This window comes from Pleurodeles waltl, chromosome 3_1, assembly GCF_031143425.1.
Source record: "Pleurodeles waltl isolate 20211129_DDA chromosome 3_1, aPleWal1.hap1.20221129, whole genome shotgun sequence".
Taxonomy (NCBI): Eukaryota; Metazoa; Chordata; class Amphibia; order Caudata; family Salamandridae; genus Pleurodeles; species Pleurodeles waltl.
The window spans coordinates 1,979,244,161-1,979,267,752 of NC_090440.1; the positions used below are offsets into that span (position 1 = coordinate 1,979,244,161).

The 23,592-nt window shown below is 44.0% G+C and overlaps 1 protein-coding gene across 4 annotated transcripts in view; it reads right to left on the reverse strand.

Annotated features, from left to right (window-relative positions):
- Positions 1 to 23,592, reverse strand: part of GLOD4 (glyoxalase domain containing 4) — a 99,222-nt gene that overhangs the window by 7,265 nt on the left and 68,365 nt on the right. For 3 of the 4 annotated variants that reach the window (XM_069226377.1, XM_069226375.1, XM_069226378.1), the window contains 2 exons: positions 23,489 to 23,575; positions 22,911 to 23,024 (listed from right to left, as the gene is read on the reverse strand). In XM_069226377.1, coding sequence (XP_069082478.1) covers positions 22,911 to 23,024; positions 23,489 to 23,575 — 201 coding nt within the window. Of the gene's footprint in view, positions 1 to 15,414; positions 15,584 to 22,910; positions 23,025 to 23,488; positions 23,576 to 23,592 lie in introns of those variants that run through there. The other variant, XM_069226376.1, reaches the window with a different exon arrangement.

Here is a 23,592-nt window from a genome sequence, read left to right on the forward strand (position 1 = left end):
TACAAGTTTACTGTTTTTCAGTGCTAAACCCACCCTATTTGGTAGTATATATAAGTATCATTTTATGATGTTCAGCTTTTATGGCCTGAATTTTTCTTTTTTCTCTAGGGAATGATGAGAAGTGATTCCGATCGGTTCTGGCACCGTTCAAGTTTCCGGTCAAGTTGGATTCCAAATCTTCCTTTTTTCAGGATTGCGTTTACAAGTTTCATGTTAAGACTTTGACTTTTACTGTTGCGAATTTGGTCAAAGAAAGAGGAGTGGCTGTGTGTGAGGCAACACTTTATAGGCTACCCTCTCTAAGGTTATCACGTGACATGACATATATATTGGGATATGTAGTTTTTTGTTTTCCATGGTTTTCATTGGCTGCTGTTAAAAATAAAGCATGGAAAGAGAAGCATAATCCTCGCCTCCGTGTCCTTAATAGAATTGAAAAAATCTTAACGCGAATGCTAGAATATTTTTTATTTGTCTACTTTCTATTCCAGTTAGTGTGGTCTAGGGCCTCTTTAGACAAACTTTACTTTATTCAGAGCTTTTGTAAAGAATCAGATTGGGTTGGGTAGGGTATATGTAAGCAGTGGCGGCTAGTGAAATGTGTAAATGGTAGGGTGTAAACTCATCTCTGAAATTGCAGCCATCATCTTTTTCTCATTTGTAATGGCCCCGGGAGCAGGCTGGGTGACCTCACCAGGCAATGTCCGTGGAGCTGGACCAGAGGAACATGTGCAGTAGCCCTTCCGAGTTACCCCAGTAGCCGTCATATAAAAGAGAACCCAGTACTCACAGACCAGAACACTGAATCATTTCACGATGACAGACAGGGCTGGGAGCTGAATTCTGCCCTCAGTGCCCTGGAGGCGCTCTACATCCGCAGGAGTTGTATGCACTGCACATGGACGGCAAAAGTGCCGACAGGAAATGTGAAATTAAGCTGTAAGCACAGAACAGGCCAGGGAATAAGAAAGAAGAGGCTGGGGGAGGTGCAATCGTGATATGCAATGCTGCAGACGGGAGCACAGCATCTAAGACCCAGCGCAACAAAGCTCAGGAAAAGCTGTCTCATAGCGGAATACTGAGTGTTCGCTGTCAAAATGGAAGTCATCTTACACAATGAACAATGCAAGGGCGCTACCTCCTAACTCTCACAGGGAGCGAGTGTTGCATTCTTCCTGAGGTGATCATACACAGAGTGGCTGCCAATACAGGGCTTTCCTCATTGTAAATAAAGGAATGCCTCAGGAAAAGCATGGGGGCTTGCCATATTTTTAAGTCTGCTGAGACCTTCCAAAGGGCGCACCAGATGCAGTGTTTGTTTCCAAGTGATTCTCAGCGTAGCAAGGAAATGCCAGATCTTCTTTGTCTTGGATCACGAATACAAATACAGATGGATATGACCAAGATTTTTTGAAGGACTCCATACCAACTTGGCAAACCACCTCAGCTTCCTACCGGTTTTCATTTTAAAGAAGAAATGTCTTAACTAAACCTATATCCCAACTGTAGAGAAAAATGGAACGATTCTGAAATTTAAGGAGAACAATGACCCAGACAGTCCTTGAAATTTCAATAGTTGAAGTGCACAAAAATTCAAAAAGAGTGAGAGCTTCCTGGTGCAGTCAGTGAGCCCCAATGAAGGAGGAGCATGTGATAATGGAAGGAGAGCTTAGGCGTCTGGCCATAGGAAACAATGATAAATCTGAGGGTCAAAGTACTGTGTTAGCTACCTTAGAAATCCTCAATTCATTGATGCTATAGCTAAAAAGAAAACAGTGATTGGTGAAGTGAACAAATACAGAGCTCAGAGGGTTTCAGCCCTGACACACTGCATAGGTGCAATGATCTGCAAAAAAACAAATACAATCAGAAAAATCCCTGTCAGTCTGCTAACCTGCTACATTACAGATTCAATGTGAAAGAATGAGTACCGTTTCCACAGATGTTGAGGGGCCAGTTTTTTTATGATGTGATTGTGTAAAAGGACTTTCAAGACACTTCTGAAGGTGTTCTCAAAATGTGCTCTGCTGAGGGCCTAGATCGGATGGTGGTCTAACATTGCATGCTATGGTCAATCAGTGATAGATACAATCGGGTACTTTCTGACCACACGTGTTTTCTATTTGAGGGACTGGGGAATACTGAAAACCATGTAACACAACTTGGGGCACTATATTATACATGTAGTTAACAGACTTCTAAAAAGATTTGCATAAAATGCATAGAGGTACAGCTTAGAATCCCAAATGAAAACTGGATGTCTGACGTTATAATGTGAGGGGGGATACTTCACTTTACTTTTGTGGCCATATCTCAAACACTGAGACATATTGGGAACAAATATTTAATTTTCTGGATAATTCTGGGAAAATGTTTTGCACATGTTTACTAGAAAAACTAGAGGAGAAGATAAGAAAACTGAAGCTACTGGGTCCAAAGTGAGATTTAGATCAGATAAATCGACTATGATCCAGTAACACACTAGGGTGGATAGGTCCCCATGTTTTCTGACCCAATTAATATTTATTTTGTGGCCTATTTTGACTTTTGTGTTGCAATGAAAAGATTTTGTTGCCATTTTATTTTTACTGTCACAGCAAGCACAAGCCCAGAGACATACTGGGCATGTCCTCTGCTGCCATTTGGTAGCAGAGGACTGGAGTAGTGACTTGACTGAACACGCCAAAGTGCTCATGTCACTTTGGCCAGCTGTTTTGCGCCAGCCAAAATGACATGCGTACTTTGAAGTAATCCACTCAGCTGTCATAAGACTGCTGGGTGGAGACCAAGCACAGGCCTCTAGGGCTTGAAGGAGCGTCCAGCGAGGCTTCTCCATCCAATATAGGCGCTTCTCTCATGCTGGTTAACAGCATGAGAGCAGCATCTGGATTGGTTAGGGGAGCTCTTCTGGCATAGGAGTCGAAGATGAGCAGGACGCACAGCCTGTGGGTAAGTGCCTTAATTTATTTTAAATGTCTAATGCGTGTGTGAGTGTAATGCATGTGTGTGTGTAATGCCTGTAAGTGTAGTGGTTGTGTTTATTTTGTATTTGGTGTTATGGTTTGGGCTTTTGGAGAGAGTGGGCGTTTTATTTTTGAGAAGTGGTGGGGCACTGCTGCTACGGTCAGTGTGCCTCTACCACAGGCAGCCACTGTGATTAGTAGATCCTTGTTGGCGATGGTGTTAACGGGCCTATTTCGTGAGTTTGAGTTTCTTAAAGTGCTTTTGGGCCGCAGTACAAAACATGGCTGCTTTTCACACATGCAATTAAAAAGATAAAACATTAAAATAAGAAAAGTTAAAAAGCAATTAACCTCAGAAACCAAAGGAAGTATTCCATTTCAGTTTATTAAAACACTTAAAAGAAATAACCACATAGGCTATAAGTGCACAATAACACTCAAAACATACACTTAATCCAGGTGTTTTGCATCAATGTCCCAACTAAGCCTCAAATATAAGCCTGTTGCTTTGGTTACATAGCCCACCAGCTCGCTCTGTAAGAAAATAATTTGGTCCCCTGTATGCGCAAGCTGCTCTTTGCAAAGGACCTTAGTTATTGTGCTGGACCTGATCTTACCATAATAACAGCAGCATAAAATATTCCAGATCCTGTTTCCCCCCGCAACAACAGTTGTCAGGAACTGCCAGATTACATCTGTTCTTGGTTGGATTCAAAGGCAGCCCTCCCTATCCCGGTGAGCAATACTTACTCCAAGTTTTTAGTTTATCACCCACCAGAATCCCTGTGAATCTTTCTCAGCTGCAGCTTTTTTCGACTCCAGCCACGTTCTGTTTGCAAAATCTACTTTCTTCTTCCCGATTAGTAATTTGTAACTTAGGCCCTTAGTGCGGGCGACAGAAGGCCACCAGTGCTGGCGGTCCTAAGACCACCACATTACGAGTCATGTCGGATTTCCACCGGTTTACGTGTGGAAATCCAACACCGTCGGCCTGGCCGACAACAGAAGAGAGGCATTTCCACCACCACGCCAACAGGACACTCCCCACCGTATTACGATACGAAATACGTTGCTGCGGTTTCCTTTAACGGCGGTGCGGTGCGGTGCTGGCAGTGGAAACGCCAAGACCCATCCCCTCCACAACAACTGCCTCACCGAGACAGGTAGGTGGACCGTCCGAAAGGGGGGGTGCTGTGTGCTTGTGTGTGGTGTGTGCGTGTATGTGTAGTGCTATGGGTGTGCGTGTGTTATGTGTGTGTGTGTGGAGGGTGTTTGTGTCCGAATGGAAGAGGAGGGGGGTATGTCGGGGTGCGAGTGTGTGTATGTTTGTATGCAGAGGGGTGGGGGTATCTGTCTGAGTGTGTGTATCTGTGCGAAGGGGGGGTGTCAGTGCGTGTTTGCGAGCAACTGGAGGTGTCTGGATGTAAACGTGCAGTTGGATGGGTGTCTGCATGTGTGTGTGGATGAGGGGGTGCCTGGATGTATGCAGAGGGGAGGAGGAGTGTTGGGGTGTGAGTGAGTAGGTCTGTGTATTAGGATACATGCGAGTGGGGGTGCATGTGTGCAAGTCTGCGAGTGAGTGGGGGTGTCAGTGAGTGGGGGGTCAGTGTGTGCGTGCAGTGTGGTGGGTGTTTGTATGGAAGTGTGCTGATGGGGAGGTGTTTGTATGTAAGTGTGCGGATGGCGGGGTGTGTGAATGTATGCATGTGTGGAGGGATGTGTATGTGTGAATGGGGTTGTGTGTATGTCAGTGTAAGAGCAGATGGTGGTGTTAGTATGGATGTGTGTGGTGTCTGCATGTGTGTATGAATGCGTGGGGAGAGGGGGTGTCTGTGTTTGCGAGTGAGTGTATGCCGAGGGGGGTGTTGTGTGTCTGTGGGAGTGTTTGTATGTTTGTGTGAATGTGGAGGGGGGAATGTCTGTTTGAGAGTGTGTGCAAGTGAATGGATGTATCTGAGTGCAAGTGTGAGGCGGTGTATGTAAGCAAATGTGCGGGTGAGTGGGGGGATGCTGTGAATGTAGGCTTGTGGTCGTGTCTCTGCCAGTGACAGGAATGGAGATTCCTGTCACTGGGTGCATGACTACCAGCATTTTCGTTGCGACCGCCACGAAAATGCTGGTGGTCTGCCGAATCGTAATACTGATGGCGGGATTATGGCTACTGCCAGGCCGGAGGTGCTCACCTCTGGGCCGGCAGTCCAACCGCCCTGACGGTACAGGCGGCATTCCGACGGTTTGGCTTTGACCAAACCGCTGAAGTCGTTCTATGGCAGTCTTTATCACCAGCCCGGCAGCGGTAAGACCGCCACCGCGAATCTGGCCGTCCAAGGACCGCCAGACTTGTAATGAGGGCCTTAGTCTGGATGCCCTTATAGCCTGTCTGGTGAATTCACTTTGAAGCACACTTTATAGTTCCAAGTTCCTCATCTTGCATTCTTTGTCAAAACAACCCATTTCACCATTTTTTATTTGTTTCTGAAAGAATGATTGAAAGTGTGAGCTCTCAAAACAGGTGGAGATTTTAACAGAAGATCAGAAAGGGGTAATATAGTTGCCTCGCTTGAGCCAGTCACTATCTATCTCTGAAGGTCTACTGTTTAAGGGTCCTATTTCCACTTTTCAGTTTTGGATTTAAGGTTAGAATTCTACCTTATTCTAACTTGGCCCCTGAAATGCCAGGTGTTGTTTAGGTTCTGTATTTCTCTAAGCTTGGCACTGGTGTTGCTTTTTACCACCATAACTAAGGGATTGTGGTCACTTTCAGTTTTCATTTTACCTTCAAACCTGTGCCAATCTGTCATCTTGATCAGGATGTAATCAATTACAGATTACACTCTACAGGCATGATAGGTGAGCAAGATACAATCTTCGTTGTCACAAGAATTACAAACGGAGATGAGACCATCAGCTGAAGAAAAGCGGGCTCGACATTATCTTTCTTTGTACAGGCATGTTTGATTGAAGGAATACCACATGCTCCCTGCTAATTCTTCTAAAGCCTCATCATTGTTTTCCCATTCTCCCATCTTGTAGTTTTATGTCACCACAAATTTTGTGAGAAACTGGGGAGTAGGATCAGCGGGGACACCAATTTTTTCCTCCTGCTGAGAAACCACAAAGGAAATGGTATTGGACTCACCCCTCTTGAAGTTTAAGTATCAAGAGCCTTTTTTTTGTTCTGTTCTGTGGTGGTTACCCTGGGGCTGGAGGCAGCGGCTGAAGCATTCCCTGGCCAGGGAAGGGTGAGTGAAATTGTGGGGCAAGTTTTCCATATGTTATTGGCCTACTAGAACTCTATTGAATATCTCTACATTCCTTGTCATTCTATATAGAAGAATTCTTTCAGAGAGACTCATTGGTCAACCGGATCTCCAAGAACATAAAAATACCTAAAAAGGCACTGGGGAAGAGGGCTTACATTTGAAGGTCTGGATACAATTAACCAACATGTTGTATAAAAGTCAGCTAGCCTCAATAGCCCGCTCTACATGGTTGAAAGATGTGTGTTTGTACTTTAGGAATTGAGAAAGAAACAGAATTGTCGGACATGCTTTAAGAATGTCTCATAACGCAAGGTTTAAGTTGATAAAATGTCATTACTTGCACCACACCTACCCCACTATTTCACTACTTGCACCACACCTACTTAATTCCAGCTCCACTTTGCAAGATCTAGGACACCCACTCTGCGAGTTAACCCAAGTGTAGGACTAAGAAACCAGATGTTTTTTTACATTGTGTGGGACTTTTAGGGGCTACAGCATTTCTCGGTGCAAGTGGTCAATACAGTCTTTACACTCACAAGTAGGACGAACCAGCTCTGCTTTAAGGTATAACTGCAGGTACTACTGATCCGCCAAATGGGTGCCAGACCAGAATATAGCGTTCTAGACCTAGTGGTTCTGCTTGCGTAACGCAGAATCACTATTTCCTAAAAGTCAATGGCGGTTCTTAAGTTTACTAACTGGCAGAATGATTTACACATACAGGCCACAGCTGATTGTGCAGCTCAAAGAATGACTGGTGGGACATATTGGGCATGGGACAAAGGTACTTGGCCACATTTGCCAACATGGGTCAGTGGAGGGCAACCTTTCACATCAGTTAAAAATGATGATGCCTATGCAGTAGGGTAACTGTAGAGGAATAATGACAGATCATGTACGCTCTTTTCTTGGCTTTAGGATAGCATGTATCACAATGAACCAGTGATTATTGATGTGACTTGCCCATTTCATGAACTTAGTCACGGTGTTCTTTTTAAATTTCTTTGTGTTGAAACGCTTATAAAAGTATGCTTGAAAAGCAAATTAGCACAGTCCAAAAACTGGAGAAGACTTTATATTTCTCCTAGGCCGTATTAGTTATTTTCAAAAACAAGTACTGGCAATGGGTTTAGCTTATGAATGACATTGCCTTTTGTGTCACTGATGAGAGATCATTCATGTATTTGTAGCTCATCTTTGCACTCCTGAATCCATTCGTCCTTCAACTGACGCATTCTTGCCTTCCCCACTTAACACAACTAGGACAAAACACACAAACTCAAAAACATATGCATGATAAATTAAAAGAATGCAAGTGCAAAAATAAAACATGCCGCCATCTAAAAAGAGTGGGCATATACTTGCAATAAAGAAACGAAACATAGCAAGAAATGTTCATCTTACAGAGATATTCAAATAGTCTACTGTTGTTTTAACGTTCCAGCATGGCTGCCACATTTAGAACCAATGGAACGGTAAACAAATGATGCACAATGGTCTTCTGGTTTAACAGGAAGTAGTCATGTGGCACCACACTGCATATCAAATGAGTGGTAGGTAAGTGACCTTTTATCACTGCATGAAGAGCTGCAGTATTGTCTTAAGAAATATTAAAATAAAAAGAGGAGAAGCAACGAAATGAAAGTGAAACTATAAATGGAGAAAACTAAAAATCAAAGGACTGGCCAACCAGCCCTGACACTGAAGCGTATTGATTTTCTGGTGGATGTACACGTGATCAGAAAATACTGCCATTCATAGGGCAACAGATCTAATAACTGATGTGGAATGAACCATTACCCCATGCAGTAAGCTGTCATGGATGGAAGCAGAGTATAAATGACACTCAGACCAATGGCATAAGAGAGATGAACCAAAGGCCCTATGTGTACCTATATGGATATATAATTGTACATACATGGTTGTATATATTATTTAATGATATTCTATTACAAAATCCTGGCAAATAGCGAAGGTGAGATTCTAGCAATAATTATTATGGTGCAACCCCCCCCCCCCCCACAGGGTTTGTCAGAGGCGGAAACCAACACCAAAATCTTTTCCTACAAAGGTAACTGTGATACTTCATTTAACAAAATACCTATCTTTAGGCTTTAATAAAGAGAAATAACAAGCCACTCTTAAATGCCTTTTGACTTTAACATATGCTTATTACAGCCACTATGACAGGCCTACTGTGTTTACCATAATTTTTCATAATAAACAGATCAGATCTATGGCATCGGAAATATTTTTTTCTTAGTCAACCAATCCTGTTATCATTGGCTTGTCACCATACCAATTCACACCTATTATGTTGATTATAAGCATTCCCACAAGGCAACCCTCAAGTATACCATAATACAATTACAAATGTGTACATAATGCTATTGTCATAACAATATAAAATCCTCATTAATGAGAGCCTAATAAGGATTAGCATAGTGCAAATTGCCTATCCCCACGATTTGTCCGGGTGAATAACCGACAACAGAACCCTTGTCTGTGAACTTCCATATAACAAAATACCTGCCTACAGGTTAAGCACAGTGTAATACCAATTCAACCTTAAAAAGCCTATTGCCTTTTTACAAATGCTTTTCACAACAAGCATGTAAGGACTACTTAGTTTGTCATAACCATTCCTCATAAATGGATCATGCTTAAGGAATCTGACATAACATTTCCCTGAATACTGATAAGGCATATAGGGGGTCATTACAACCCTGGCGGATGGTGTTAAAGCGGCGGTAAGACCGCCAACAGGCTGGCGGTCTTTTTTTTAGTATTATGACCATGGCGGTTACCGCCGTGGTCATCCGCCGCTTCACCGTTCCGCCCGCTGGGCTGGAGACCTGAGGCCCCAACCCGGCGGCCCTCACAATACCGCCGCCGGTATTTCGACCCGGCTTACCGCCGTGGATTTCCAGCGGTAGGAACCGCCATGAAATCCATGGCGGTAAGCCCTATCAGTGCCAGGGAAGGTATTCCCTGGCACCGATAGGGGTCTCCCCCACCCCACAACCCCTGCCACCCCCCAAAGGTGGCAGGGCCCCCCTCCCCACCCGACCCCCAACATCACATAACTCACACACATACGACACGCACGCAGGCACCACCACACATACACGCACACACACCAACATACATGTCTACATCCACACACTCAGTCAGACACGCACACCCATATACAGACATACACGCACACATTCACACAGACATACATACAGACATACACGCACTCATTCCCAACACACGCAACACACCTGCAAGCATCCACGCACTCAAACCCCCCTCTACATACACAGACGCACACCCCCATACACCCACACAACACCCCCCCTCCCCTAACGGACGATCGACTTACCTGTTCCATCGATCCGCCGGGAGGGGACGGGAGCCATGGGTGCAGCTCCGCCGACACCACACCGCCAACAGAACACCGCTGCGCAGAATCACAGGACGTGATTAGCTGGGCGGTGTTCTGTTGGCGTGGCGGTGGAGGTGGAGCAACCTCCACTTCCCCGCCGCCCGCAAGTATGGCTGTTGGCGGCTCTCCGTTGGAAAAACGACGGAGGGCAGCCAACGGTCATAATATGCTGAGCGGCAAACCGCCACTACTGGCGGTCTTCCACACGGCGGTCCCTCGGTGGTCTTGCAAAAAGACCGCCGAGGTTGTAATGACCACCATAGTCTTTACCAATGGCTTCACATGGTATGCAACCCAGGCCTACTGAAGTGTGCATTAACTGACAATCATAATGCATACAGTTGTAAAATAAAAAATATGGACACAATTACAGTTGGCAACCCCCCAGCAACAAATCCAACAAGAATCATCACAAGGAAATTCTGCTCTCAGAGTTCATCAGAGTGGGTGACCAACACTAAAACCCTTGCCTATTATAGTAGTATCCGAGATAGCATGTAACTCAGTACCTTTGTACGACCTGTAACATAATGTGACAGCAATCCACTGTTCGAGGCCTAAGGCGTTTGACAAATTTCCCTGCACATCACTCAAGCCTTTAGCATTGGCTAGACACCATAACCAACTCAGACCTACTGTACCGAGTGTAAGTTTTCCCACACAGCAACCATGAGACATAGTCATAATATTGTACTGCATTACAAATTACAGCTGGCATGGCAAAATACCATCTCTTCTAACTGGACGTGAAAGGACTGTACAGGGCACATATCTATTATACCCATGGTTTGTCAGCGGGGGTAACCGACACCAAGCCCATAGTCTACGAATGTAGTCTGTAATATTCCATGTAATAAAAACCTGTCAGTAGCCTTCAATTCGGAGTACTAACAATACTCCCTTAAATGCCTACTGACTTATACATATTCAATTCTCAACCAATATGCCAAGCCAACTGCCTTTATTGTAACCCTTAATAATAAACAATAGGGCCTATAGCCTTTACCATTGGCATGTCACCAAAACAAACTCAAGCCTACTGTAGTGAGCATAAACCTTCTACAAGGCAAACATCCAGCATATAGTCATAAAACTAACAACAATTGGCAAAGCATTTTTTTTTTTAAAGTGCTATGATGTGGTTAATGCGGTTAGCGAGATTATATATATATATATATATATATATATATATATATATATACATATACACACACACACACACACATATATTATTTAAATATATTTTTTCTATTTTTCTTTTAACCGTGCAGCACAGCAGCCACTCAGCTGAACAAAGTAGCAAAGAAAACATTCCAAATCTCTCTACTATTTGTATTTATGTTTTAAGCCATGCAATACAGCTGTGTGGCTGCTGTGCAGTATGGTTGAAAAGTTAAAAAAAAATAAAAAAAAAAGCCTTCCAAACCTCTCTATTATTTGCAATTCTATTCTGTCAGCATGATTTTGTGTTGTTGTTTGTGAAGAAAGACTTTGCCTATTTGCCTCTGCTGAATTTATCCCGGTGTAATTTTCAGACACAGGGACAAGTTTAGCAGCGCCTGCAGGCCAAAGATAAAGACTGAAGTTAAGGGTACAGCTGGCCTCTTTTTTCCAATCTGATCCTGGCTGGGTGCAGTCTGGAGGCTCAAACTTCGATGTGAACGGAAAGGAGGGGAAAAAAAAGGCTCATAGATTGTTATCACGTCACAGGTGCTTAAGATGGCATTGCTTTTGACTTTGTTCAGTCTCTACTTATTAGAGAAATACATGCACTGTAAGAATGTCAGATAGGTTGGTCTGTCCCGCAATGTAAATACCACTATTTTATTTATTTTATAGTGTGTCTTATCCCAGTGCAGGGTGTCAGAGGGCTTTACATAACATACATATTATACAGCGACAATAAATCATGCAAGTATGTAAATCAATGTACAGGATGTTTGTTGCATAAAACAGGGAGGGTTACAAGGTGTATGAGTCACATGCCCTTCATAGCTCACTATGCTATACTGAAAGGATTACAATTTATTTACTGCAAGTAACAAAATGAGCTCTGTGTTAAAGGCAATAACTCACTTACCTATCTAGCTAAAATAAAAATCTGTCATCGGCATATTACATGATAAGAGTAATTTGCATTCCTCCTTCCTATAAACGCTCTCACTTTGAAGTCAGTGAAAGCAAAGTAATCACCAAACTCCCTAGGAAGATACACTTAGACATTTCACCTCTGCCTTTAAAAACCCAGCAAATGTGACAAGATAAGAACAAGAATTGAAGGCCAGTTTACAGAAAGCAAGTCCGTGGAAGAATACAGTAAATAAGGTTTAGGCAACGGGAGGGACAAACTCAAGCTGGATAGCCTGCAGCAAATAAAGCCAGCAAATAGAAAGCCTGAAAATGTGAGTTACAAACCACAAAGCTATTGGTAAGCAATGGGTGGAATGCATTCCTAGGTCAACTTTATGAATGTCCCCCAAAATGTCTTTAGAAGACCAGACAGATGCGCTGTCTGGCAGGCAGCGACCTAAAAATGCAAACAAAGTTGCAGTTGGCAAAGCAAACCACTCCCTCTCAAAAGAGAGCCTAACAAGGATTATTGCAGAGCATATCTTCTATCCCGTGCTTTGAGAGAGTGAATCACCAACACCAGACCGGTTACCTACCATGGTAACAGTCCTCAAGTGCATGGGTAGTGCAGGGGCACCCAGGGGCCTCCCAACACCCTCTTTCTGCCAGTCTTTCCATGGCGGAGTAAACCACCATGGAATGGCTGGTGGTATGGGGACTAGTAATCCCCAGGATGGCGCTGCAAGCAGCGCTTCCCTGGAGGATGAAAACCACCAGGACCGCCAGGCTGCCGGCTTGCGGCAGCCTGGCGGTGTCGGTGGTCATAATGTGGCGGTTCCACCGCCAGCCTGTTGGCAGTGGGACTGTCACCCCACGTCTGGCGGTCATGCGACCGCAAGACTCGTAATGAGGGCCAACGTGATTCTGGGAAAATGTTACATGTAATTTGTGTAAAATGCATTCATGTAATTTCGGCTTGATATACCGATTCTATAGGTCGTCTTCCATCCCCACATAATGTATAGGAGTCCTTCGCTTCATTGCTAGTTTTACACCATTTACATACAAAAATATAAACATGTAGCCTAAACATCAGGGGGCTACGTGAATGCTGAAGGAGAGAAAATAATGATCTATTCAGTGTTAGGATACTATGTGCAATGCTGGATTACTGGATTTCCCTACACGTGAACCTGTGGTTGACAAGCTTTTTTATGTTTCTGTATGGTGTAAGGCCAGGTGCAACTGCAATTTGTAATTCAAACATTGTATTGTATTTTTTGATTATATACATTGTTGTAAATAAGGCAGCTATACACTACCAAAATGATGTATTCTGTTTGGGTCATAGCTGGTTGATACCTACCCAGGTGATTCATAGTGGATATGTGAGACAAGTCTCATTATAGTAGACGATAGTATGCATTGAAGTTGAGCTCTGTATCTCCCCATAATATCTATATAAACCCTGCCCTCTCCCAGCAAACTGGCTTCCCTGAGTGGCAGTGTGGTACATCCTAAACCATGAGGGCATGTTTCTGAAGACTTTGGTGGGCTCAGGCTGCAGGAGAATGCCGCTACTGGGCAAGAGTGGAGAGGTGAATCGGAGCAGAGTAAAAATGTCAACCGCTACGGAACGCTGACCGATGGTGTGTCTGGAACACTATGGTAACAGGAGGCAGTGGTGAGACCTCCCACAACACTTGTGCGAGGAGCAGGACTTGGCAGAACTCAGAAGCGACAAGCTGCGGTAAAGCCCAGTTGCAGTCCAAGCAGGCACAGGTACGCATGGGTAGGGCACCCTTGACAGCAAAAAGAACATGGTGTTGCTCACGCAAATAAAGGAGAAGTGCCTGTTCTGCAGCCTGCTGGCTGGCTGTTGGGGAGTGACTCTATGTCTCAAGATCCCTAACTGAGGGGGGTGCGGTCTGAGGAGGTGCCCGGAGGCTGCTGCTTCCAAGCAGCAGGGCAGTTAGGGGAGTCCTCACTCATTGGGCCTATGTGTATTCCAGGACGGTGACCCACACTGTAGGTCTGGAGGTTTGGAGGGGCTTGTAAATGGCTACCTTGTCACGGGCTCAAACTTGAAGCTGGCTGGCAGGGCCCCAGTGTAGAGTTAGCATCTGCAAAACTTGCCAGCGGAGGTTGGCAAGACAACCCAACCTACAGTGGTGCACGCACTGACATACACCTGCTACCAGAGGATATGAGCTAGCAGACCTTGGCCCAGGAAGGGTTCCCCACAGTTTCTTTCTCCCCAGCTATTATAGACCTGATCAGTGGGGCGCTGAGATACATGGGCCGAGGCAAGAATACACAACAGTTAAAGCAGATCCACTATACAAGCCCCACCAGAGGAACTGCTCTGCTGCCTGAACAGCATGATGGGCAGGCACAACGGAAGGAACAGAGCCTACTGGCACTTAGATCTTTGCTTCAATTGAGAGCTCTAAGCAGGCTCTGGAGCACATAATGGATTTCTTATCTTTTGAGGTGAACCTATGGAGGTCAGACCTGCAAAAAGGTGTGGAATGCTTGCTAGAAACAGATGACAGAGTGGAAAGCCTGATTACGGTAATGGGAAACCTGCAACCTGGTCTCTGACAGAGAAGAAACAATATCTAGATACCCATGTGGACGATGCAGAAAATCGTCTCAAAACATAGAGACCCTCAATTTGAGGGTCATACTACCAGAATCTTTTCAGACTATACTCACAGGATGCAAATACAATGACATCCCTACTTATCAGTAAAACAGAAGCTGTGCAGCTTAAATATCAAAAATCCAGAATTGTAAAGCGCTGAAGATCATCCATGTGTGTCTCAAGGCACTGAATTGTAGACACGAGAGAGATTAAGTGATCTGCCCATAATCACAGGATGTTGAGCCGACGCGGAGACTTGAACCAGGTTCCCCAGCTCTGAGGTCAACGGCTCAGGCCGTTAAGCCACACTCTCCCCTATCAAATATATGCACTTCTTCCCAGCAAAGCTAAAGGTGATACACAGGGATAGGACTCACTTCTTTAACCATCCTGAGGTGGCGTGGGTATGGCTAGAGGGCTGTGGGTAGGCAGCCTGTCCTCACACCTTCTAGAGAATTTCCAGCTGAGCCCATGCGAGAGCTGAAAACACAGCTCACCCATCGGATCAACAGAAAGGCAAAGATGGGGGAACATCGCTGTGCAAGAACCAGTCCTGCATCACACTACTACCGGATGGTACATTCAACGTTTTGGACTGGACAGAAGGGACGGAGGGCTGCGACACGGGCAAAAGGATTCCCACTGACTAAGAAAGGGGCTGAGATGATCGAGAAGAGAGTGATCTCACCGATCACTGATTTGCTGACCGGGCCTGAGGCCCGTCATGAGGTACGGAGGTATGATGCCTATACTGTATGGAGCGGTGGGGGAGGGTCATTAGGTACAATGCCCTGACTGTATGGAGGAGGGGGGAGAGGGTGGGCATTCATTACTCAAAGCCAGCCTGAACCAAGACTGCTGAGATCCCATATGCAGGGGGGAACATAACATATTTGTTGAACTGCATTTCATTTTTAAAGTGTTTCGGTTTCTTTGACACAAAAATACAAATCACCTTTCACCAGGGTTCCCAGGAGCGCCCAACTTCACACTTGGGATTCAACTCACCTGGGTCTGGACCTGCAGCACCTGGGCTTTCTCTTGCATATTGTTGAAGGCTGTGATTAGTGGTTGTGTTACACCACACCGGTGGTATCTTGTTTGACTGGGGGAAGGCGGTGCTGCACGGGAGGAACGAGTTTGAAAGAGACTCTCTTTAGTAGTTGACATGGGGAAACATCACATGCGCTTCTTTCGAGGTGTTTACCTGGGAGGGGAGAGAGTTGGAATGGTTGGGGAAACTGTTCATGTTACATGTTTGATAGGCCAGGACATATTAATGCATGCGGGGCAAGTGGACAGGACAGGACCCCTCTGACTGGGCAGACCTCTCACACCTGAGTACACAGGACCAGTTGCCTTCAATTACTCATACCCTATGGAAACAAGAAAAGTGTCCTGGAAAAGTCAGGCATGCATGACTATACAAAGCGCTAGAGGGTCCACACATTCTTACAAAGATATAAAGTTAGCATAGCTTTTTTGCAAGAGATGCATTTGATGAATGTAGAGCAGAGAAGCTCAGAAAGAGGTGAGTGGAGAGGTCAGCTCTATGTTTCTACACTCTCTGGGTATGCTCGCAGAGTCGCACTGGGGGTGCCTTTCCGCTTCCACGAAGTGCACCCTAATGTAGAAGGTCAGTATACACTGATCGCTGGCCAATTAGAAGTAGGGAAGTTAATCTGTTAAACGTGTATGCACCTAATTGTGCCAATAAAACATTCTCCTGGAATGTGCTGGAGATCCTGGCGCTGCATGCAGCTACACCACTTATCTGGGCAGGCAAATTTAATCGTATACTAGATGGGGCGTTGGACCAGTTGCCGCCAAGACCAAAAAACAAGTTGAGAATATCAGGTGCAAAGACAAAAGTCATAACACAATTAGATTGTGTGTATGCTTGGAGAGCGAACCACCCAGGTAGTATGGAATACATATTGCTCTCCTCCACCCATAACATGCACAGCAGATTAGATAGGTTTCTGATCTCCCGCTAGGTGAGTGGATATGTGAGAAAGGTGGGACATCTGGGCTGCTATTTATCAGACCACTCTTCAGCCTTACTGGAATATGCCTGGTCTAGAGGGCTGCCTCCTATTACCATGTGGCACCTTAGCCCGGAGGCCAAAAAGGACACTGTTTTTTGCACTGAAGTGAGAGAGTCACTGAAGGGCTATCTGGAAACAAACAGGGAGACTACGACCATGAGAGCTAACGAGTTGGAGGCACACAAGGTGGTGGTGTGAGGAAAATGAATGATAAAAACATATGGTAAAGCACAAACGTTGTGCAAGGGGCTACTTGAGCAGAAGGCAGAGTTAGTGAGACTCCAGAGAGGCATCCTGACAGATCACACTAACAATAACAAGATAATAGAAACAAGAAGGCAAGCAGGAGAGGTCTGGGACACATTAGGCAGATTCTCTAACTGGGCCTATATACAAATACTCCACAGGGAGGGAGACAAGGCCTGGCTGTTGAAACGCGAGTGCTCATCAGAAATTATCATAACACTGAGGAATGGGGAGAGAGAGCAAAGGGCAATGCAAGCTGAGATAAATGACACACTATTTGAGATACTCGGCAAACCCGTATCGCAGAACCGAGATAGCCCACACCTGAGACGCTGGTGGTTTTTATTTTATTTATTTATTCTTTTTACACAAGTTGCAACTCCTGAGGGTGTCAGGGACACAGCCGGTGGAGCTAGAAAAAGATGACAAGGGAGGAATTGGTTACGGTAATGAAAGATATGTCACAGTGTAAAACACCAGGCTCGGAAGGTATACCATTTTAATTTTACTATACATATATGGGGATGCTGCCAAATAAACTCCTTAGCTGGAGACTCCCACTGCCCAGCTAACTTAGTTGGGAACTCTCACAGTCCATGCAGGAAGTGACTAGCATGATGATTTCCAAGCCAGATCAGGATCCTACACATTCCCAAGCCGGATCAGGATCCTACACATCTGGGATCATACCACCCACAGTCTATGATATACACTGAGGTGAAGGTGGTAGCTAGATTGAAGGGAAGGGTTGGTTTCTTGATACAATAGGATCAATGTGGTTCATCCATCTTTGAAGCACTCACATTGTAGTGAATCCTAGTTTTTTTTTTTAATGGGACAGAAGGAGTTAGCTTTTCCTTTGGCTTACAGAATCGTGCCCCTGTCACCTAGTGACTTTTAACCTACTTAGCTTGCTCTGTCTTAGACCATTTATTTAATTAATTCTTCTAAGATGGCTGCCTTGTTTATAGCTAGGCCTTTTTGTTTAGAGTTATGGTATCAGTGTCACCGCGTTAAGGCGTCAACTCATACAACAAAGACAAACAAACTGTAGGTGCTCACATTAGAAATTACCATCCCAAGCATGCAGCGTTATCTATTGTTTTGGAACAACCTACGTCATGGGTCCAAGTAGATCTGTATAAATACATCACACTTTAGACAGCTAATCAGAGGGATTCCGACCAGATACCATTGCTGCTATTGATGCTGCACATCGCCTTAACGCTGACCCGGACTTCATGTTCTTCCGAAGACTGAGCTCGAGACCTCATTCAAGGTAACCAGGGTTGGGGGCTCCTACCAGGGACATGGCATTGGAATGTAATTTAATTCAATTTATTTTGAAAAATTTACTTACTTGTTCCGTGCGGTCCTGCGCCGCACTCCTCTTCCTTGCTGGCTGGCTCCCAGCCTTCAGCCTTCCCTGCGGCCAATCATGACTCTACCCAAGCAGCGTCAGGACTGGCTGGGAGCGCCCAGCTGGGGTAGGGGCAGACTGGGAGCCAACTGTGTTGCTGGGCTGGAGACGGCCTACACCGCATGTGTGTTTGGCCGGCCCGAGACGGCTGGCCAAACATATGCGCTCTGGAGGGGGTGGGGTGTGGGGGGAGGGCTGAGCACTCCCCCAATGCACGTCACCCCTGTGGCCCTGACCCCTTATAAACAAAACGATAATAAACATAGTTTATCATCGTTTTGTTTAAAAGGTTTTGCAGCTGCTGCTGCTGGTGCTGGTGGGGGGACAATGCTCCTCCGCCAACACGTAGGAGCCGACACTAGTTTGGACTGAAGTTCTTGAGAAGGGTTGAGCTGTTCTATTCTAGGCATGTGGCCCAAGTTTGCTCAGGTGGCAATACCTCAGAAAAGTGAGGCACAGAGAGGAACCAAGCATGGCTGCCTCCTCTCCAAACTCCTTTTTGCACTGGCAAGTTAGCCTTTAATAGAGTATTTACGTGCTGCGCTGGAGGAGTACGGGTAACATGGTGCATACAGCCTCACTGTACGTGGACGAACTCCCGTACCTGCAGAAACCAGAGGCAGCCGTGCAAAGAATGCGCCAAGAGTTGGCGAAATTCAAAAAGGTGCTAGGCTTGAAGGTGAACCTAGACAAGTCGTTAGCGATGCATCTAATCCCGACTACTGGACAGGGCTGGGAAACAGACAAGTTTCGATATTTGGTAATATAATTCACAAACAGCAGAAAAACAATGTGTGTATAACATAGGGGTAGTGACCTCGGGCATGCAGAACTGGGTGGCTTTTTTTTTTAATAAGCTTTAACTGTCAGTAGCTGGAAGAACAGCAATTGTGAAAATGGTGGTATTGCCTGGCTGCCTGTATTTACTGAAAAATGCGCAAAGTGAGATACCATAGAGGACCTTTAAACAGCTAGATTGCGTGCTGATCTCTCTTGTCTGGGCAGGTGAAAGAAGCAGGTTGGGACTACACCCTCTGAAAACAGAACTAGATGCAGGAGGATTGGGCAGAATGTGGCAGCGCAACTGCTGCATGCTGCCAGCTGGTGCGCTGAGGGCGATAACTGGGAGGAGCGCCTGCTTGCAGGCGGCGCGGGAACGGGACACCTGCCAAAATGCTGGATTTAGTCATACGTGATATAATATAAATTCAAACTTTCCTTCACATTTTTGGAAATAGCTGGTTTTGTACTAGCATTAACAGCTCTATACTCATTTATTTAATTAAGCTCCATAGGAAAGCTTTTACATTCAACTGTTCGTATTCCAGCCGCTCGCTTTTGCCGTGAATATAGGATGTTTGCATTGAAGACGCTCTTCAGAACTCTGTAGTGAAAATACAGTACACTGAGGAATCAATGGCTGCTGCTGTTAGAAATCCATGTTTTACTGAGAATATCAGACATTTTTCTCACAGAGTTGAGGAGGATATGTGTAGATTTACAGAAAATGTGCTTGTGGACCACTACCATAATTTCTATGATAAAATCATGTGTGAATACGATCCTCATCATATCCTAGAAAAGGATCAGCACTTTTCACAGGTTGAAATCATCTCCGAAATCCCCTTAATTCATAAAATAAGTATGACACAACAAATAATTTATAATGTCTAAAATCTGATCTGTATCAACTTTTCTATATGGTACTTTTTGTGACCCACGAACCAGACACTAAAATGCATTTCAGCAGGAAACACATGGTGAAGACATATCACAAAAAAAAAAAACCTCCAACAGGTATAAATAAACATTCACCGGAACCGTCACACCATGTGAAAACATTTTTTTAGGAATTTTATCTCAACTTTTAAGGATCTAATTTATAATAGCAATATTATCTAGACAAGGGCACTGCCACGTAATTAATGACCATGGGAGCTCTGCCTTAGGTCCTCTGACGTCACCCCAGTCAATAACTATTCTTGCATACTAATGCTAACAAATTGTAAATGGCCTCTAGCAGTCAAAACAGAAATATTGTATTCACTCTCAAATGAAAATTACATTTTGGTCCAGAGAGAATCTGTGGAGCCGAGAGCTGTATGATATGATGGTGATATTAGAGGGCAGAGCATCAACCATTAAAAGCGAAGAGTAGGTTCAGAGTTAATTCCATTAAGGGATGGGGTCAAGCCTGCGAATTAAATTCAATCTGTGATTCAGATTCAAGGTGAAACTCATTTAGTTTATCCAACCTTAAAGCAAAAACAAGTAATTCCAGATCAGTTCCAGCCTTTTCTGGGCCCCACTGGTGAAGCACATCTTGATTTGTAATATAGAGTAAGCTAGAGGAACTACCCCTTAGTGCTGATCAATTACAAGTGATTTTCACCATCACTTTTTTATGTTTTATTTATAAGTGAAATGCCTTAAGTGTGCATGGTATCACTAGATCCGGTGCTCAGTGAGCCATAGGACTTAAGCTGGAACTAACTGTGGCTAAGGTTGCTTGTGCTCAGAAAGATTTTTGCAGCCCCTGGCTGGAATAGGTTGTCGGGACTTGTAGGAGACACCACTTTCTTTATGCCTCTCTAATGTCTGCATTGCCCTCATCTCCATCTGACGTGTTTAGTTTTGGTCTCCTGTCTTTCATAAAGAAAGGACAATCAGATTTAGCTGGGTGATACATAAACGCCTCTACACCAGTGGCAAATCTGTGATTATTTTCTTTACTCCATTTAGAAACCAAATTAACCCATGACTAAAGGTGGTGCAAGTTTAATTTCCAATTCAAAGCTCTTCAATCTGAAAGTAAACTTCAAAGGTTTCAGTGGGATGCAGACCTGCCCATAAAAGGCCAGGGGGGACACAAGGTGAAGAAGTTTCACTAATTGCTCTGGCAGAAGCAGATCAATTTTGGGTTCCTCAACAGGACAAAGCAGAAAGCCGCTGATGTACTCACTAACTCCTGCGTGAATTACTGCCACAAAATGTATTCTGGACTCTACCAAGACATGTTGTCATGACCAAACCAACAACTCAGAACGAGGATGAAAGCCTGCTCTCTGACGAAGGGACCAAAAGGTCGAGTCCAAGGAGAGCCCTCCATAGGATTTCAATGGTGGCCAGAATAAACATTAAAATTACACGTCTGACCACTAAATCCTCATAGGGACAAGAGGCAAGATGTTTGGTTAAAAAAAAAAAAAATCCAAACATATTACTTCTCTAGCATTTCAGAAATGTATGCCAGTTAATAGTCCGTCATATAAGAAAGCTAGAGTGGGGAAAAACTCTTGCATAGAAGGACCGCATGTCTGCACGTCTAGGACGTTCTGCCATTCACAAGTGAGGACAACTATCTGGTAATATGAAGTTATTGAAGGAATTATTGCTTAATTACTATTATGGTGAAAAAACAAAACTCCCCAAGGGGAATCAATACACAGACCATCTCTGGTCTCTATAAAGGAATCTAGATGTATTCATTAATTTCTGGTATTTTAAATCTTCTTCATGATGGGAGGTGATATTGAGATGGGAGGTTTTTCAGAAGGGTGATGTAAAGTTTTTGGGATATTTATGTCTTTTTTGTTTGCTTATTTTTATTTAGATTTGCTAAATAACTGTTGGGAGTATATTCTTTTGTCCTGTAGAAGGTGGTGAAAGGAATTTAAAGACCACAGAAACGCGTCAATGCTAACTGGCATTGCTGGACCTAGAGGAGCAGGCCCTAATCGAACAGGGATTGGTTATAGAAATCGATTGGCTTGTATTTACCAGAACTGGGACAGCTTACACAAAATAGACCTTAGTGGATGTCTTCTTTTGTCTCCCATGTGTTGGACTTTGTCTTTTATATGTGATTCTATTTATCAATCTCCTTCCTATTGGGTTTTGTTGGTTTATTATGAGTGGTTTTATTCTATTTTATTATTATTAAATAATTATCTTTAATAGATTCCTTTATTTGAGATGGATCATTGGAGTGATTGGATGTTTGAGACTGTGCATTGATCGGTTCCTTCCCCTTGGGGAGTTTTGTTTTTTCACTGTGTCACGGTGCCCTGTCCCCTTGAGTCGATAGACATTGGAGGGCCCTCTCTCCCTTTTCTTTGGGATTATTTACTATTACAGGGTTCAGCTAGTGACATGGTAAAGGTTGAAGAATGTACAGAGAGATGGTATATTCTCTTGAACTATATTTTCAGTCACTAAACTACCATGTCTCTTGAAACCTTATTCCAAGATCTCTGCCTCCACTATACGCATCCTTAAATCTGAGCTGGAAAACACCTTCTACAATGTAAGTTCCCCCCACCCCACCACTGACCTCTGCCTCTTCTCTCCAAAGTCAATGATACAAATACATTAAGCTCATTCTAAGAAGCACCACATAACCAATGCGTTTTCATGTCACGATCAACTTTCCTGTATGCATCCTGGACATTTATCAAGCAAGCACTACAAGAGCTCTACTTAAAGATGATAATGTAACATACATGCATCATTTCTACAAAGACATAAAGCTGTAAGCTCCATACATTATTTCTGTTTCATAAGCTCGCCAGATAATTACACCTACAAAGGGCCACCCTCAATTATTTTAGCATACGCAATTGTAAATATGCCGAATGTTTTAACAGTGCCTTGTCATTGCAAACTGACTTTTATAGTTCAGTACAACTAGTTTAGGACTGGGGCACATTTCACTTGCTGAAGAAAAAATTAAAGGTGGAGTTGGTTATGCCAGAAGATAATCCTGATACCAAGACAAAACTTGCATCTGAAAGCACTTTTCTTAATTTGATCATACTTACGGGGTCAGCCAAAATCACAACTTGCACTGTTGCTTTCCCAGGTGTGTCTAGACTAACCAGGGACGTCAAAATCTTGTGGTTCTCCTTTTTGATCTCTGCTTCGATGACTGGTAACTTAAAAAGAAAATAGAGGGGAAAAGGTAAAGAAACATCAGTGTCTGTATTACCCAGAGAGAAACAAGTTTAAAATAAACAGACATCAATATATAGACATCAAGTATTCTTAAAGTTATGAACTACAACTCTGTTGCAATTACAGACATGTTAAATGAGCCCGTACATGAGAGTATTTTGGAATTCTGGGCAGCGCTCATGTTCGAATGAGATTAAATATACTAATTTTCAGGCCTTTACATAACTCCTATTTGGAGTTGAAAAACTAGTAAAGTTTTACCTGGCCCTATTACGACAGCCACAGATGATATTGCTTTAACATAGTCTAAAAGTACGATGTCTTGGGCATTATAATTTAAGAACACACTAGCAAACTTCACCTGGAAAAGATAGTGATTTGACCGTACCTGATTGTTACATGGCATCCATATGATGCTGAGAATCAAGGAGTCAGGAAGACCTACCTCATTTTTTGGACAAGAGATTGCGATCCTTCCGAAAGCTGTCCCATGATCCACTGATGTACCAATGTCCTGCAGCTCTAGTTTACACTGGGAGCAAATCAAAA